Consider the following 18,625-nt stretch of genomic DNA (forward strand, 5'->3'; position numbering starts at 1 on the left):
GAGACATCACACTTCCAGATCTCAAACTATATTATAAAGCCATCATCATCAAAACAGCCTGGTACTGGAACAAAAATAGGCACACAGACCAGTGGAACAGAATTGAAAGCCCAGAACTAAACCCCCACACCTATGGACATCTAATCTTTGATGAAGGAGCCCAAAGTATTAAATGGAGGAAGGAAGGTGGCTCTATTCAATAAATGGTGCTGGGAAAACTGGGTTGAAAGATGCAGAAGAATAAAAATGAACCACCTTATCTCACCAGAAACAAAAATCAACTCCAAATGGATGATGAACCTATCAAATACTTAGAGGAAAACACTGGTGGAACACTTTCCCACCTAAACCTCAAGGACATCCTTGATGCTATAAACCCAACTGCATGGAAGACTAAAGAAGAAACAAACCAATGGGACTACATCAAATTGAAAAGCTTCTACATAGCCAAAGAAACTATCACACAAACAAGTTGACCCCTCACAGAATGGGAGAAGATCTTCACATTCCATACATCAGACAAGATGCTAATAACCAAAATATACAAAGAGCTCAGCAAACTTAGCAACAAAAAGGCAAACGACCCCATCCAAAAATGGGCAGAGGATATGAACAGAACATTCACTACAGAAGAGATCCAAAAGGCTAATAAACACATGAAAAATTGCTCCAGGTTGCTGATTGTCAGAGAAATGCAAATAAAGACAACAGTGAGATGTGACTTCACCCTTGTGAGAATGGCATACATCAAATAGCAGCAACAAATGCTGGAGAGGCTGTGGGGACAGAAGAACCCTTCTGCACTGCTGGTGGGAATGTAAATTGGTCTAATCTCTGTGGAGAGCAGTCTGGAGAACTCTCACAAGGCTAGAAATGGACCTTCCATATGACCCAGTAATTCCTCTCCTGGGAATATACCCCAAGGACTCCATAACACCCAACCAAAAAGATATATGTACACCTATGTTCACAGCAGCACAATTCATAATAGCTAAAACCTGGAAGCAACCCAGGTGCCCAACAACAGATGAGTGGCTGAGAAAGCTGTGGTATATATACACAATGGAATACTATGCAGCTATTAAGAACAATGAACCCATCTTGTCTGATCCAACTTGGGTGGAGCCACAAGGAATTACGTTAAGTGAGCTAAGTCAGAAAAATAAAGATGAGTATGGGATGATCCCACTCATCAACAGAAGTTGAGAAAAAATAACAGAAAGGGAAACTAAAAGCAGGATTTGACTGAATCTGGAGTAGGGCACCAAAGTAAAAACCCTGGGGTGAGGGTGAGGGTGGATGTTCGGCTTCCCGGGGGGTGGGGTGTGGGATGGGATATAGTCTTTTGGTCGTGGGAATGGTGTTTATGTATACTCCTATTAATTTGTAGTCATATAAATGACTATTTAATTAATATGAGAGGGGAAAAATTCATTGTATGTCTCAAACTTTTTAAAGCACATACTGAGTCTTTTTAATACATAGGCTAAGTCTTTGATTTGTTGACTCTCTTAAAAGCCTTGACCAGGGAGAACAGAAGCAACTGGTAGCACAGCTATATAAAAATAATGTCAAAGGACAATGAAGTTGTGTATGATACAGCAAATCCTAACAAAGGGACTTTTCATAGTCAACCCAATTGTGAAATAATGTGATTACAGCAGTAACTATCTATTGTCTTCTTAACCCTAAGACAGCAGGAACCTCCCACTTCCTCTATAGAGCCTATATTTCCCCCAGTCCTGGAACCTCTAGGGTAGGGCTCACTTTCCTGCATTCTTCTCTCAAGTCATACCAAATGATATTGCATCTGCCAATCCCAACCTAATCAATGCAATGAGTACCACCTCAGCATGCTTCACTTCAGACTGTGTCCAGAGACATCAGGCATGCAATGTCAATCCTTCACCCTCATTACTTGGCTGAGTATTTCATAGTATTCTCTAATTCCATTCCTGGAGGTTCACTTCCTAACAAAGTCCCCAAATCTAGATATAGACCAGATTCTGTGATATAGAGCATATTTTCACATGTATCCATAAATTAGGGCAAAATATATACATGAAAGCAAAAGTACACAATAGTCTGCAGTGATTCAGTATAAACTTCCTAATGAATAGTGTTTGCTTAGATACCCTCCTCACCTACTTCCTATTACAGTTCTCTCACTCCAAAGCTAATCTTAGCAAAGCAAGGACTGCAAAAGCTGTATAAGAGCAAGAGACTGGCATACTTTAACGATGAGTCTTTAGTCACTATCAGGTCACCCCATCAGCTGGGGCCCTATTCTGGGAGTCCTAAGATTCCCAAACAGACATGATGGGCCTAGGCCTCAAATAAACCCCTCTCCACTGTTACCGTTCATTTCTAGCAGTAACAACACAACAGACCCCTTTGTGGGCCCCCATAGGACCTTGCCCTCAACTTGGATAAAAAATGGTAGAGAATGTTCCATCCTCCAAAGGGATGGATCATACTCTATGCTACACCTGAGGTAGATGGGTCCTGATATTAGTGCAGCTTGGAACGGTCCTACTTATGACTACAGAATGTGAGCTTGGATCTACAGGGATGCAGAGATCACATAGGCTCCTAAGCTGAATATGGGCCCCAGATCACATCAAATTGATGGGGTTTACAGTCAACAATATTTATACCCCTTTCCCATATTTGGGAGCTACTCTCTTCCCTGATCCAGCTTTCTGGTCCTTCTGCCAGCAATGACATTACCTCCCCAGACAATAATTAGGATCCACCTACATATCAGATTTCAGGCTCAGGCAAAACATAAAACAAACAAAAAACACTAGTATAGCCATAGGCCCTTTGGAATATAACTAAATATTCCTACTAGCTTTCTACAAAATGGACGACCCCCCAATTCTTCATCTGCACTATTCCAGCCTTTAGGTCCATGATTGGTCAACAATTTGTTTGGCTTTGTATGTTAACTCTATTTTCAACCACCAGCTTCCAGATGCTAGCATGATGTTGACCAGACTTCCCTGGACAGACAACCCCACAAATGTGTCCTGGAGCTCTGATACCCCAGAGCCCTTCCCCACTAGGGAAAGAGAAAGACAAGCTGGGAGTATGGATTGACCTGTCAGTGACCATGTTCAGCAGGGAAGCAATTACAGAAGCCAGACCTTCCACCTTCTGCATCCCACAATGACCTCAGGTCCATACTCCCAGAGGATTAAAGAACAGGAAAGCTATCAGGGGAGGGGATGGGATACAGAGTTCTGGTGGTGGGAACTCAGTGGTGTTGTACCCCTCTTATATTATGGTTTAGTCAATGTTTCCTTTTTATAAATAAAAAAAAAAAAAATAAATAAATAAATAAATAAATAAATAAATAAAGTTAAAAAAACAGTATCTCTCCCCAACAACAAAAGACCTGGACCAGATGGCTTCACAAACAAATTCTACAAAACTTTCAGCAAACAGTTAATACCCATACTTTTTAAGCTATTCCATAAGATTGAAGAAACAGGAATACTCCCTTCCACCTTTTATGAAGCCAACATCACCCTGATACCAAAAGCTGATAGGGACAGAACAAAAAAGGAAAACTACACACCAATATCTCTGATGAACATTGATGCCAAAATATTAAACAAGATCTTGGCCAACTGGATACAGCAACACATCAAAAAGATTGTTCATCATGACCAAGTGGGATTCATCCCAGGAATGCAAGGCTGGTTCAACATCCGTAAGTCAATCAATGTCATTCACCATATCAATAAAAGCAAAGCCAAAAACCACATGATTATCTCAATAGATGCAGAGAAAGCCTTTGACAAAATCTAATACCAGTTCATGCTCAAAACTCTAAAAAAATGGGAATAGATGGGAAATTCCTCAAGATAGTGGAGTCTATATATAGCAAACCTACAGCCGACATCATACTCAATGGACAGAAGCTGAAAGCATTCCCCCTCAGATCGGGGACTAGACAGAGCTGTCCACTGTCACCGTTACTCTTCAACATAGTATTGGAAGTTCTTGCCATAGCAATCAGGCAAGAGAAAGAAATCAAAGGAATACAGATTGGAAGGGAAGAAGTCAAGCTCTGACTATTTGCAGATGATATGATAGTATACCTAGAAAGACCTAAAGAATCCAGTAGAAAATTACTGGAAGTTATTAGGCAATATAGCAAGGCATCAGGCTACAAAATCAATGTACAAAAATCAGTGGCATTTCTTTATGCAAACACTAAACCTGAAGAAGAAGACATCCAGAAATCACACCCATTTACTGTTTCAGCAAAATCAATCAAATACCTAGGAATAAAGTTGACCAAAGAAGTGAAAGACTTGTATGCTGAAAACTATGAGTCGCTACTCAAGGAAATAGAAACTGATACCAAGAAATGGAAAGATATCCCATGCTCATGGATTGGAAGAATAAATATCATCAAAATGAATATTCTCCCCAGAGCCATATACAAATTTAATGCAATACCCATCAAAGTTCCACCAAGCTTCTTTAAGAGAATAGAACAAACACTACAATCAGTTATCTGGAACCTGAAAACACCTAGAATTGCCAAAACCATCTAGAGGAAAAGAAGCAGAAATGGAGGCATCACACTCACAGACCTTAAACTATATTATAAAGCCATCATCATCAAAACAGCATGCTACTGGAACAAAAATAGGCACACAGACCAGTGGAACAGAATTGAAAGCCCATAAGTAAATCCCAACATCTATGGGCATCTAATCTTTGATAAGGGGGCCCAAATGATTAAATGGAAAAAGGAGGCTCTCTTCAATAAATGGTGCTGGGAAAACTGGGTTGAAACATGCAGAAGAATGAAATTGAACCACTTTATCTCACCAGAAACAAAAATCAAATCCAAATGGATCAAAGACCTAGATGTCAGACCAGAAACAATCAAATACTTAGAGGAAAACATTGGTAAAACACTTTCCCACATACACCTCAAGGACATCTTTGATGAATCAAACCCAATTGCAAGGAAGACTAAAGCAGAAACAAACCAATGGGACTACATCAAATTGAAAAGCTTCTGCACATCCAAAGAAACTATTCAACAAACAGAGAGACCCCTCACAGAATGGGAGAAGATCTTCACATGCCAGACATCAGACAAGAAACTAATCACCAAAATATATAAAGCGCTCAGCAAACTTAGCACCAAAAAAGCAAATGACCCCATCCAAAAATGGGCAGAGGATATGAACAAAACATTCACCTCAGAGGAGATCCAAAAGCCTAACAAACATATGAAAAACTGCTCTAGGTCACTGATTGTCAGAGAAATGCAAATTAAGACAACACTAAGATACCACCTCACCCCTGTAAGAATGGCATACATCAAAAAGGACAGCAGTAACAAATGCTGGAGAGGATGTGGGGACAGAGGAACCCTTTTACATTGCTGGTGGGAATGTAAATTGGTACAGCCTCTGTGGATAGTAGTCTGGAAAACTCTCAGAAGGCTAGACATGGACCTTCCATATGATCCAGTAATTCATCTCCTGGGGTTATACCCCAAGGACTCCATAACACCCAACCAAAAAGAGGTGTGTACTCCTATGTTCATAGCAGCACAATTCATAATAGCTAAACCCTGTAAGCAACCCAGGTGCCCAACAACAGATGAGTGGCTGAGAAAGCTGTGGTATACTATACAGCTATCAAAAACAATGAACCCACCTTCTCTGACCCATCTTGGACAGAGCTAGAAGGAATTATGTTAAATGAACTAAGTGAGAAAGATAAAGATGAGTATGGGATGATCCCACTCATCAACAGAAGCTGACTAAGAAGATCTGAAAGGGAAACTAAAAGCAGGACCTGATCAAATTGTAAGTAGGGCACCAAAGTAAAAACCCAGTGGTGAGGGGTAGACATGCAGCTTCCTGGGCCAGTGGGGGGGTGGGAGTGGGCGGGAGGGATGGGTCACAGTCCTTTGGTGGTGGGAATGGTGTTTATGTACACTCCTAGCAAAATGCAGACATATAAATCAGTAGTTAATTAATATGAGAGGGGGAAAATCAATTGTATGTCTCAAAGTTTCTCAAAACACAAACTGAATCTTTTTAATATATAGGCTGTGTATTTGATATGCTGACTCTCTCAAAAGCCTAGACCAAGTAGATTAGAAGCATCCAATAGCACAGCTATATACAAGATACTGGATACTGTACAGCAAACCATAACAAAGGGACTTTTCAAAGTTAACCCAATTAACAAATAATGTGATGATAACATTAACTATCGATTGTCTTTTTGAACCCTAAGACAGCAGGAACCTCACATCTCCACTATAGAGCCCCTACTTCCCCCAGTCCTGGAACCCTTGGATAGGGCCCACTTTCCCGTATGCATCTCCCAATCCAAACCAAATAATATTGCATCCGCCGATCACAACCTAACCAAAGCAACGATTGCCACCTCAACATGCTTCACCTCAGACTGTGTCCAGAGACTTCACGTGTGGAATGACAACCCTTCAGCTTCATTACTTGGGTGAGACCTTTCCTTTTATAGTACACTCTAATTTCATCTCAGGTAGTTCACTTTCTGACAAAGTCCCATAACCTAGATATACACCAGTTTCTGTGCGAGAGAGCTTATGTGCACACGTACCCATAAACTACTGCAAAATATATACCTGAAAGCAGAAGTACACTAGAGTTTGCAGTGAGTACCTCCCTAACACTTCCTCTCCACTATTCCAAGCTTGGGATCCATGATTGCTCAACAAATTGTTTGGCTTCGTATGTTAACTCTCTTTTCAATCACCAGGTTCCAGATGCCACCAGGATGCTGGCCAGGCTTCCCTGGATTGAAGACCCCAGAAATGTGTCCTGGAGCTCAGCTTCCCCAGAGACACACCTTACTAGGGAAAGAGAGAGGCAGACTGGGAGTATGGACCGACCAGTCAACGCCCATGTTCAGCGGGGAAGCAACTACAGAAGCCAGACCTTCTACCTTCTGCAACCCTCAACGACCCTGGGTTCATGCTCCCAGAGGGCTAGAGAATGGGAAAGCTATCATGGGAGGGGGTGGGTTATGGAGATTGGGTGGTGGGAATTGTGTGGAGTTGTACCCCTCCGACCTTATGTTTTTGTTCATTAATCCTTTCTTAAATAAAAAATTTAAAAAAAACAGTATCTAATTATACTTAGATACTCTCCTCACCTACTTCCTATTACAGTTCTCTCACTCCAAAGCTAATCTTACTTAGCAAAGCAAGGACTGCAAAAGCTGAATAAGGGCAAGAGACTGGCATACTTTAACAATGAGTCTTTAGTCACTATCAGGCCACCCCATCAGCTGGGGCCCTATTCTGGGAGTCCTGAGATTCCCAAACAGACATGATGGGCCTAGACAGCAAATAAATCCCTCTCTCCATTGTTACTGGTCATTTCTAGCAGTAACAACAAAATAGACCCCTTTGTGGGCCCCCATAGGACTTTGCCCTCAACTTAGATCAACAACAGTGGAGAATGTTCCATCCTCCGAAGGGAGGATGGACAACATACTCTATGCTATACCTGAGGAAGATGGGTAGATATTGGGCAGCTTGGAATGTTCTTACACATGCATTTCTAAGGGACAGTCAACACTTCCCTTTCTCTCCTCCAGCTACATCCTGGTCTCAAATATAAAATATGATACTTAACATATTGCATTAATTCTTTGCATTAACCATATTGCATTAATCCTTTAAGATGCCTTTGAGGCCAGAAATTGATCACTCTCTCTAGCCTCAAATACAGTACCTGCCCTATAAGGTACCTAGTAAATATTAGGTAAAGAATAACATGAATCTATTCAGAGTTTTTTTTAATTTAAAATAGTTCTGATTAATATTTAAAATGTCTTTTATTTTAGTAAGAAAGCAAGAGAGAGAGAGAGATATCATAGCACTGCTCATTTCTGACTAATGGTGATATTGGGGATTAAATTTGGGACCTCAGAGCTTCAGGCATGAAAGAACCATGAAATAACCATGAAATGGTTATACACTTCTGTATAACCATTATTCTGTCTTCCCCGACCAAGCTTGCAGAGTTTTACCAACACTCCAGCCCTGGCACAGCCATGAATTCAATAGAGGCAGACTCAGTGAAGTTTTTCAGTCCAAACTTTCACTGTCCTTGCCTTAAGATAGATAAAAAAAAAAAAAAAAAAGGACCTTGGAGATTTGTAGCGATTTATGTTTGTTTATCTAGTAACTAGAGGTGACACCCACTCTAAGAAGATGTTAAGAAAGTCGATGAGGTCTGGAATTACCTGACAGTGCATCATAGAACTCGTCCTCGCTAAGTATGCTGAGAGGTGGTGAGCCTTTAACCAGAGACTGCTCTAATTCATGGTGTTCACTGGCAAGAGTCTCCAGAGCTTCTGATAAAATTTTGTTTTTTTCTTGTTCCTGTTCCAATTTAAGATTCCTCACCTAGAAGAAAACAGATATATCAGAGCAACAGAAGCCAGAAGGATATGAACATTATCTACTTTTGCTTCAGTTTAATAGCAACATCAGAAATGAAAAACAGTCATGCTGTATACACACACACACACACACACACACACACACACACACACGAATGGGCAAAAATTACTAAGCTAATTTCGTTCTCTGCATAGGGAATTAGATCACAACACCTCTAGTAATGAAAATAGATTAAGAAGTAGCAAACAAATCTAGCTCAAGTGATCAGAATCCTAACGTAAGTGCATCAGTTGGTTTAGAAACTATATGTTTTTTTTTTTTTTTTTTGCATCCAGGGTTATTGCTGGAGTTTGGAGCCTGCACTATGAATCCACTGCTCCTGGAGGCCATTTTTCCCTTTTGTTGTTGTTGTTGCCCATGTTATACTTGTTGTTGGATAAGAGAGAGAGAAATCAAGAGAGGAGGGAAAGACAGACTTGGGGAGAGAAAGATAGACACCTGCAGATCTGCTTCACCACCTGTGAAGTGACACCCGTGTAGGTAAGGAGCCTGGGACTTGAACCAGTATCCTTGACTTGGTCCTTGCACTTCACACCATGTGCACTTAACCTGCTGCACTACCACCCGGCCCACCCCAAAACTATATGCTTTTTTTCAAAGAGAGTATCTCTCAACATAAATCATGAAATTAAGTAGTTAGTTTAGAAACTTTTTTAAAAAACAACTAAAATCATTTCTAGATATTAAAATGTGTACTACAAGCATAACTACTTTTGTTTATCTTTATTGTCACCAGGGTTATTGCTGGGGCTGGGTGCTGGCACTACAAATCCTCCCGGTGGCCATTTATTTCCTTTTTCTTTTCTTTCAGAAAATTTTTTTATTAGATAGGACACAGAGAAATGGAGAGATGACGGAGAAACAGAGACAGGGAGAGAAAGATAGACACCCGCAGACCTGCTTCACTGCTCCTGAAGTTTACATACCCTTCAGGTGGGGAGCAGGGGTTAGAATCTGGGTGCTTGAGCATGGTCACAGGTGAGCTTAGCCAGGTACACCACTGCTTAGACCCCGTAACTACTCTGAAAACAGTTTGACATAGCTACTGAAGGGAAGCAAGTTGCCAAGTGATTATTCTTTGATTTTCCTTTTCTTGATTCCTTATTTTGATTCTGATTCATATTTTTTATATTCATTTATTTATTTATTCCCTTTTGTTGCCCTTGTTTTATTGTTGTAGTGATTATTATTGATGTCATTGTTGTTGGATAGGACAGAGAAAAATGGAAAGAGGAGGGGAGTACAGATAGGGAGAAAGATAGACACCTGCAGACCTCCTTCACAGCCTGTGAAGTGACTCCCCTGCAGGTGGGGAGCCAGGGGCTCAAACTGGGATCCTTACGCCAAACCTTGCACTTTGCACCACCTGTGCTTAACCCTCTGCGCTACCACTTGACACCCTCTGATTCATATTTTTTATCTTGGTTTCAGTACATCAGAAAATAAGAAAAGGTAAAGTCAGGTTTGACTTTTTCATCCTTTGAAGGAAAATCTATTTTTATTCTTTAATTAAAGAATATCTAGGGGGTTGGGCAGTGGTGCAGTGGGTTAAGTGCTAAGGATCCCGGTTCGAGCCCCCGATCCCCCCCTGCAGGGGAGTCGCTTCGCAGGCGGTGAAGCAGGTCTACAGGTGTCTATCTTTCTCTCCCCCTCTCTGTCTTCCCCTCCTCTCTCCATTTTTCTCTGTCCTATCCAACAATGAACAACATCAACAATGGCAATAATAATAACCACAACGAGGCTACAACAACAAGGGCAACAAAAAGGGGGGAAAAAATGGAATCCTCCAGGAGTGGTGGATTCATGGTGCAGGTACCGAGCCCAACAATAACCCTGGAGGGATTAAAAAAAAAAAAAAAAGAATATCTGAACGTTTGCACGTGACAAAAACCTGAAATTTAAGAAGCTTAATCAAGGGATTCTCTATTTCTCTCTGTCCTATCCAACAATGATAACAACAATAATAACTACAACAATAAAAACAAGAAGGGCAACAAAGGGGAATAAATAAATAAATATTTTAAAAACTTTAAAAAAATGCTTAATCCTCATATAAAATTGTAGGTACTGGGGCAGTCACACCTCATTTGGTATTGCAATTCTGGAAGTCACTGATTTTCCCAACTTTCCCTCTTTATAAAGTCTATGTGGCACATTAGCCAGGAGCCAGAAAAATTGACCTTACTGTTACCTACCATGTAACTTCAGAAGCTATCTACTGCTTAATTTTTTCAACTCTAAAACAATAATCCCATCATCGCCTAATCTCCTAAGTGTTCTTCAACTAAGTGGCTTCAAGATTTTTCTTTAACTTTAGTAGCAGAACCTATTTACTTCTCAAATGTAATCCCAATACACGAAACAGATGACTTAGAAGCAGGTGCGCACTAGGTGACCCTGGGCAAGAAGCAAGGGCCAAGCATCTGTGCTTCTCTGACTTCTCCTGCCCCTCCTGCAGCTCTCCTCAAGGTCCAAAGCCAGGGGCTGGTTCAACAATTTGAAAGAACTGAATAGAGAAACCACCACTCCCTCAGAGTGAAATATCTGTCTCTGGTACTCTTTCACAACTGTTCTCTGAATAACTCTTTCACTTAAATCCCACATCCTGACACCCCAGGATATAAAGATGCCACAATACCCTGTGGCCCTGAGAGCCACCAGTCGGTACATCTCCAGAGTCCCAGAAAGTACGTAAAATATAGTTCACAGTGGAAACAATTAAACCTTTATTGCAGGGGAGGTGGATGTCCAGTCTGCAGGTCACATGTCCTGAGACATCATTGGGTCTGGCCCTGCCAAGTCTACAGGAGTTTCTTTCACAGCATCATTAAGTGCTATTTTTAAGTTGATAATTTTGTATGGCCTGGGAATGATGTTATAAATATCCAAATGGCCCTTCACAGAAAAAGGTTCCCAACCTCTGGTTTATTGTTCCAGTCCTCAAGCACTTTAGTATTTACCATCATAGCAGCAAGACTGAGAATATCACTATTAAAACTGTAGTAACAAAAATAAATGATAAGCAACAGTGACTGTAAAAAGACATATGCAATAATGAATCAAATTAACAATATATAATTTCCACTTGAGGGAACTAAAGAATACCTGCGAATATTTCTGTCATCTAATCTTTATCTTGAGAAAAAAGCACCCATCACACATATGCTAACGATGAGGGGGGGGAGTGAAAGGACTGCAGTCTGGGAAGTCTGAAGTCCATCCTTGGTGCTGCATGCCACAGAATGATGCTTTACCTTTCTCTCTCCTTCCCCCTCTCACTTATTAATAAATATCCATTAAGAAATAATAAAAAGATGTTTTTTTCTTTCATTTGGTAGCTAGGCAATTCATTTCCCTGTAAGAACTACAAAACTGAGCAAAATGCCACAAAAGATTTTTTTCCTTGTATAGAAAAGATTTAGCAGTGCTGTTCTATCAGTTCCAAAACCATTACTATAAAAAGGTGTAAACATTTTCATCCCTCTTCAATCTTTCCCTTTGGTGTTATCTTTTCAGGTCTTTATTTATACTTTCCTATTCGTGTGTGTGTGTATGTGTGTGTGTGTGTGTGTGTGTGTGTGTGTGTGTGTGTGTGTGTGTGTGTGTGTGTGTGTGTGTGTGTTGCACAGCCAGAATCTAGTACATGGGCAGTTCCACCATCACTCAGCCATCTTTTTTTCATTCATATTAAGAGAGGAGACCAAGCTCCCACCAGTGCCACAGCATCTGCAATGTGTTGCTGGGGCTCATGTGTGGGCCTTGTGATTACTAAGGGACACACTACTCCATAAACTGCTTCTCTCACATCCTAGCTTTTCAGTTTTACAGACAAAATGAAGATGTACTGTCAGTCAAGAACTTTTCATATTAATTATCAACATCCTTTTTAGATAGTATAGGATTTTCTGCCTAAATTTGTCTAGTATATTTTTAACAAAGTGGAAGAATGATCAAGTTCCAATATTATCAAGTGTCAACAAGATTGTATTCAAAACACAATTTACCTTTCAGCCATTTAAAATAAGCATCACTTATTTCTGTCACCTCCACATCTGTTTTCACTTGTTTTTAAGAGAGGTGGAAAATGTGAGATACAGAAGAAGGAGAGGTGCTGCAACTAATTCTGGTTCTTACCTAGTATTATTTTTATCACTGAACTGATCTAAGAGCACCTTTGTTTAAAAAATAACTGGATCTTCTACAGAGAAGATACATTACATACACAAAGCGGCCATTTCTTTCATCATATAAACTGACGCATCTCAAATATCCCCCTCTGCCCCCCTCACACACACACACACACACACACACACACACACACACACACACTTCCAAAGTATATTTCACATTAGCAATGATGGAATGAACACCAGCAAAAGAATTCAGAATTTTATAGATGCTTGTATACGGTTGTCTGAAAAGTTGTGTGGTATTTTTCTATGCCAAAATGTCTAATTTTTCTGACAGTTCAAAAGACTGTTGTGTGGTAGTCAGGAAAAAAAAAGCACATTTTATCTATTATCTCATCCTATAAAGTACCTTGCTATTTACCTATGTTTCAGCAGTTAAATCAGGAAAATAAAATTAAAGCTAACAAAGAGATACCACTGAGAAACAGTGATTAGTATTCACAGAACAGTATGTTAAATTTTCCAGATACAGAACAGGTTGACCTTGAGGATCAATTTGTTATAATTTGGTCAGTTTTACAGCATTATCCTTATTTATTTCTTCTTTATTAAGACTTATAAGGAATGTATTTGCTTGAGACTGAAATGCAAGGTCTTGAATTTAAATACATAACTTTCTTTCCAGTAGGTATCACAGTGGCACTTATTTCAGTAGCAATACTGGCCAACAATATATTGACTTTGAGCCAACACCTGTTAGCACCAGTGATTCTGGTCAACTACAGCTGGTAAGGGACCTTCTATTCACAGAGAACCAGCATGTTTTCTCATGTGAATACAAATGGTCAATATTATATTTGAATCTCCAGGGTCCAGGAATATTGAGACTCATTCTCTTGAGGCTGGTCAGTGGTGTTCCTAGTTAAGCACACATATCATCATATGCAAGAACAAGCTCTTAGGTCCCAGCTGCAGGGGAGAAACTTCACAAGTGGTGAAGCAATGAAGGTGTCTATTCCCTCTTTCTCCCCCCCGTCCCATCAAATTAAAAAATAAATATATTTTTTAAAATTATTTATTTTAATCTTTGTTTATTTAGGAGTAGAAGTAGAGAGATTTACTATAAATCTCATCGATGCTTCCTATTACCTTTAGTTTTAATCTCCAATGCAGAATAAGTAAATATACCTATAAAATATGGGGACAGTATTAGTCTTTTATATTTTTGTCAAAAATGTCAAGCACTGTATTGCAGGATGGGCTATGCTAGTATATATATTGATAGTGCTGACTTAAATGGTACATATGTCATATGAGCATAGGCCAGGTGCAGGCAACACAGCAAATCAGGGGAGAGTTGCAGCTACCACGCGCACTTGCACAGATGCACTTGCCTCCAAGGTATTGTGACATACTGCGTTTTATCAGAGCTTTGTTAGGAACGCCTACAGATAATGTTGTCTACTTTCAGTTAACTCCAAATATACCCACAGCTAAAAAGCCCTTTTAAAAGACAGCACTGTCTACAAAGGATCCAAAGTAATAATACCAATAATACATTGTTATTTAAGTTTGTTAGACAGTTTAGTGAGGTTACTATAAGATATAAAATCAGTAAACAACAGAACCTAGTGGGGGTGGTATATTGTTATATGGAAAACTGGGAAATGTTATGTATATACAAACTATTGTATCTACTGTTGAATGTAAAACATTAATTCCCCAATAAAGAAATAAAAAGATATAAAATCAATAAACAAAAGTCAATAGCAAGTACCAAGCAAAATGTAATTCCCCCCAACACACACTGAAATTCCTTGGCATCTTTATTAAAAAATTAGTTGACTGTGTGAGTTTATTTTTGGATTCTCTAATCTCTTGCACTGATCTGTGCATCCATTCTTTCCATCATTACAGTTTTATAGTATGCATTGAATCAGGCACTTTCAGTTCTAGACCCTGTTCTTTTTTGGCTCTTCCAGGTCCTTTATATTTCCACAGAAAATTTGTAATCTGATTGTCAATTTGTACAAAAACACCATAGTTTAAATTTGCTTGGGATTATTTTAACTTGATATATCAATTTGAAAAGAACTGAATACTTAACACTGAGTATTCTGATATGAATAAAATAAGGCTCTGTTTATTCTGGTCATTGTTTCTCTCAGAAAAACTAACTTGGGAACAATTCAGATGCCCAACAGCAGATGGGTGGCTAAGAAGGTTGTGATGTACATGACAAATGATGAAGTCATCTCCTTAGCTTCATCTAGATGGAACTTGAAGGCTTTATGTTAAGTGTAATAAGTTAAACAAAGACAAACGGGGTGGGGTGGAGGCTCACTGGTTAAGTGCACATATTACCTTGCACAAGGACCTGGGTTCAAGTACCTAGCGCCACTTTCAGGGAGCAAGCCTCACAAGCACTGAAGCAAGGCTGCAGGTGTCTCTGTCTCTCTCTCCCTCCACCTCAATTTCTCTCTGTTAAATAAATAAATAAAGTTAAATAATTTAAAGGCGGGAGGCAGACAGTGGCACACTAGGTTAAGCATACATAGTACGAAGCGCAAGGACTGGCTCAAGGATCCCAGTACAAGCCCTCTGTTCTCTGCAGGGAGGTCACTTCACAAGCAGTGAAGCAGTTATACAGGTGTCTATCTTCCTCTCTCCCTCTGTATCTCCCCTTCCGCTCTCAATTTCTTTCTGTCCTATCCACTAAAATGGAAAAAATGGCTGCCAGGAGCAGTGGATTCATAGTGCAGGCACCAAGTCCCAGCAATAACCCTAGAGGAAAAACAGAAGAGAGAGAGAGAGAAATAGCAGATGACCTCATTTATAAGTGAAACTTAAGAAACAAATCAATAAAGGAAAATATAAAGTGAAACTTGGACTGGACAAGGTGTACTGCACCAAAGCAAAAGACTCTGGGGGTGCAAGGGTGGGAGGGAGTAAAAAGGGTCATAGGGTATTGCTGTAACCATATGTCAACAGCCATATTGTAAACCATTAACTTCCCAATAAAATACTGAGTTTTCAGATAAGTCATGATGTATTTTTACATAGAAAAACACACTAAAACACATCATGACTTTTCCAACAACCCAATAAAAATAAAATAAATGAAAAACTAACTTATAATGGATTCCTGATCTAAGTCTAAGCTAAAATTAGAATATTTCTGCGAGAAAATACATAAAAAGGAACAAAACGGGGGGCCAGTGGTAGCGCAGCGGGTTAAGCACACATGGCGCAAAATGCAAGGACTGGCATTAAGGATCCCAGTTTGGGGAGCCCGGCGGTAGTGCAGTGGGTTAAGCGCACATGGTGCAAAGCTCAAGGACCTGCGTAAGGATCCTGGTTTGAGCCCCCGGCTCCCCACCTGCAGGGCAGTTGCTTCACAAGCAGTGAAGCAGGTCTGCAGGTGTCTTTCTCTCCCCCTCTGTCTTCCCCTCCTCTCTCCATTTCTCTCTGTCCTATGCAACAATGATGACAACAATAGTAACTACAATAATAAAACAAGAAGGGCAACCAAAGAGAATAAATATTTTTTAAAAAAGGATCCCAGTTTGAGCCCCCGGCTCCCCACCTGCAGGAAGGGTCACTTCACAAGTGGTGAAGCAGGTCTGCAGGTGTCTATCTTTCTCTCCTCCCTCTGCCTTCCTCCTCTCTCGATTTCTCTCTGTCCTGTCCAACAACAACAGTGATACCAACAATAACAGTAACAACAACAACAATAACAACAAGGACAACAAAATGGGAAAAATGGGCTCCAAGAGCAGTGGTTTAATCATGCAGGCACCAAGCCCCAGCAATATCCCTGGAGGTAACAAAAAAAAAAAAAGGAGCAAAACATTGATATATTCTATGACATGCATGAAGCCAGAAAACAATGTTAACTGAGAAGTTAGATACAAGTATGACTGGATCTATGATTCCAGTTATATGCAATGTCCAAATTTGACAAGACCACAGAGACACAGCACAGATCGATAGTTTCATGGTCTGGAAGTGGGGATGGGGAATGGGGAACAAGTGTTTAATGTATCATTGGGTCGATGAAATTTTCTTTTTTTTTTTTTTGCCTTCAGGGTTATTGCTGGGGGTTGGTGCCTGCACCACGAATCCACTGCTCCTGGAGACTATTTTGTTCCCTTTTTTTTTTGCCCTTGTTTTATCATTGTATTACTATTGTTGTTGGATAGGACAGAGAGAAATTGAGAGAGGAGGGGAAGACAGAGAGAGGGGGAGAGAAAGATAGACACCTGCAGACTTGCTTCACCGCTTGTGAAGTGACCTTCACCTTCCCTGCAGATGGGGAGCCGGGGGCTTGAACCGGGATCCTTATGCCGTTCCTTGCACTTCACGCCATATGTGCTTAACCCGCTGTGCTACCAGCTCGATTGCCTGAAAATATTTTGATAGTAGATAGAAGTAATGATCATACAATGTGCTGAATTAACTACAAGCCACTGAACTGTAAGTTCCAAGTGACTAATTTTCTATGAATGTTAGCTCAGTTTTTAAAGTTTTTTTTAATTTTTAAAAAATATTTATTTATTTATTCCCTTTTGTTGCCTTTGTTGTTTTATTGTTGTTGTTATGATTGTTGTTATTGATGTCGTTGTTGGCTAGGACAGAGAGAAATGGAGAGAGGAGGGGAAGATAGAGAGGGGGAGAGAAAGACACCTGCAGACCTGCTTCACCGCCTGTGAACTGACTTTCCTGCAGGTGGGGAGCCGGGACTCGAACCAGGATCCTTACACCGGTGTTTTTAAAGTTTTCAACCAGCTTTGCCCTGTGGGTGGCCCAAGTCCCATACGGAAGCACTGCAGCATGGAGTAAACTCTAATGTTGTTGTATATCTATCTGAATCTACCTGGAAAAAAAAAAGCTGGCCTGGAATGGTTAAGCCATAGTGATGACCAAAAAAAACCTAAAAAAACAAAACAACAACAAAACCCTACAGGGGGCCTGTGGTGGCCCACTGCTGCTAAGTGCACATAGTGCAAAGCACAGAGACCAGCTCAAGGATCCCGGTTCAAGCCCCTGGCTCCCCATCTGCAGAGGGGTTCACAAGCCGTGAAGCTGGTCTGCTGCTTTCCCCCTCTCTCAATTTCTCTCTGTCCTATATAAAAACAACAACAAGAAAATGGAAATATGGCTGTCAGGTGCAGTGGATTCATATTGCAGGCAATGAGCCCCAGCAATAACCCCGGAGGCAAATAAAATAAAATAAAAACCTACAAACCTAGAAATAGACCTATAAGATCTATTTCTTATATGGTCTATGATCATACATTCTATTTACTCCTAGGTGTTTACTTAAGAGGAAAAAAAAGATAGTATCCATACAAAGACTTTTACACAACTATTCACAGATTTGTAAAATCCAAGTGTCTATCAAGAGTTGAGGAGATAAAAGTTGTAGTGCAGTCGTAAAGTAGACAGCTATTCAATAATAAAAAGAACGGAACTTTAATTAAACTTTACAAATAAATAGAAAATCATTCATGAAGCAACATTATGTTATGGTAAAGAAGCCAAATCTCAGGTCTGCAAAATAGCTGACCTGGGAGAGTACTTGTTTTGCCATGTATGTTACTCTGGTTCAAGTCATTCACCACAATGGTGATGCAAAAAGACTCCAAAGTCCTAGGTTCAATTCCCAGCACCACCATAACCAGAGTTAAACAGTGCTCTGGTCCTTCTCTCTGTGTCTTTCTGTTTGTATCTCTCTCTCTCTCTCTCATTAATATATAAATATATATATAAGAGGTTAAGTTTCCCAATTCATTTAAAAAGAGAGAAAATGGAAGAAGGAAAGGAAGAAAGACAGACAGATATATAGAATAGAAGGAAGAAAGGAGTCAGGTCTATACTAAGCAATATAAAAATTCTAGAAATGTCTACTAATCTCTACTGCTAGAAAGCTGATAAATTGTTGCCTCTGGGTAGAGGTGGCAAGAAGAGAGGGAGCCATTATGAGAAAGTC

At 40.0% G+C, this 18,625-nt stretch overlaps 1 protein-coding gene across 4 annotated transcripts in view; it reads right to left on the reverse strand.

Moving 5' to 3' along the window:
• Nucleotides 1-18,625, reverse strand: part of OSBPL1A (oxysterol binding protein like 1A) — a 251,514-nt gene that overhangs the window by 84,094 nt on the left and 148,795 nt on the right. For 3 of the 4 annotated variants that reach the window (XM_060173612.1, XM_060173611.1, XM_016193987.2), the window contains one exon: nucleotides 8,284-8,446. The exons of the other annotated variant lie outside the window; for it this stretch is intronic. In XM_060173612.1, coding sequence (XP_060029595.1) covers nucleotides 8,284-8,446 — 163 coding nt within the window. The remainder of the gene's footprint in view (nucleotides 1-8,283; nucleotides 8,447-18,625) is intronic. 4 annotated transcript variants of the gene reach the window in all.

Source organism: Erinaceus europaeus, chromosome 15, assembly GCF_950295315.1.
Source record: "Erinaceus europaeus chromosome 15, mEriEur2.1, whole genome shotgun sequence".
In the NCBI taxonomy this organism is placed as follows: Eukaryota; Metazoa; Chordata; class Mammalia; order Eulipotyphla; family Erinaceidae; genus Erinaceus; species Erinaceus europaeus.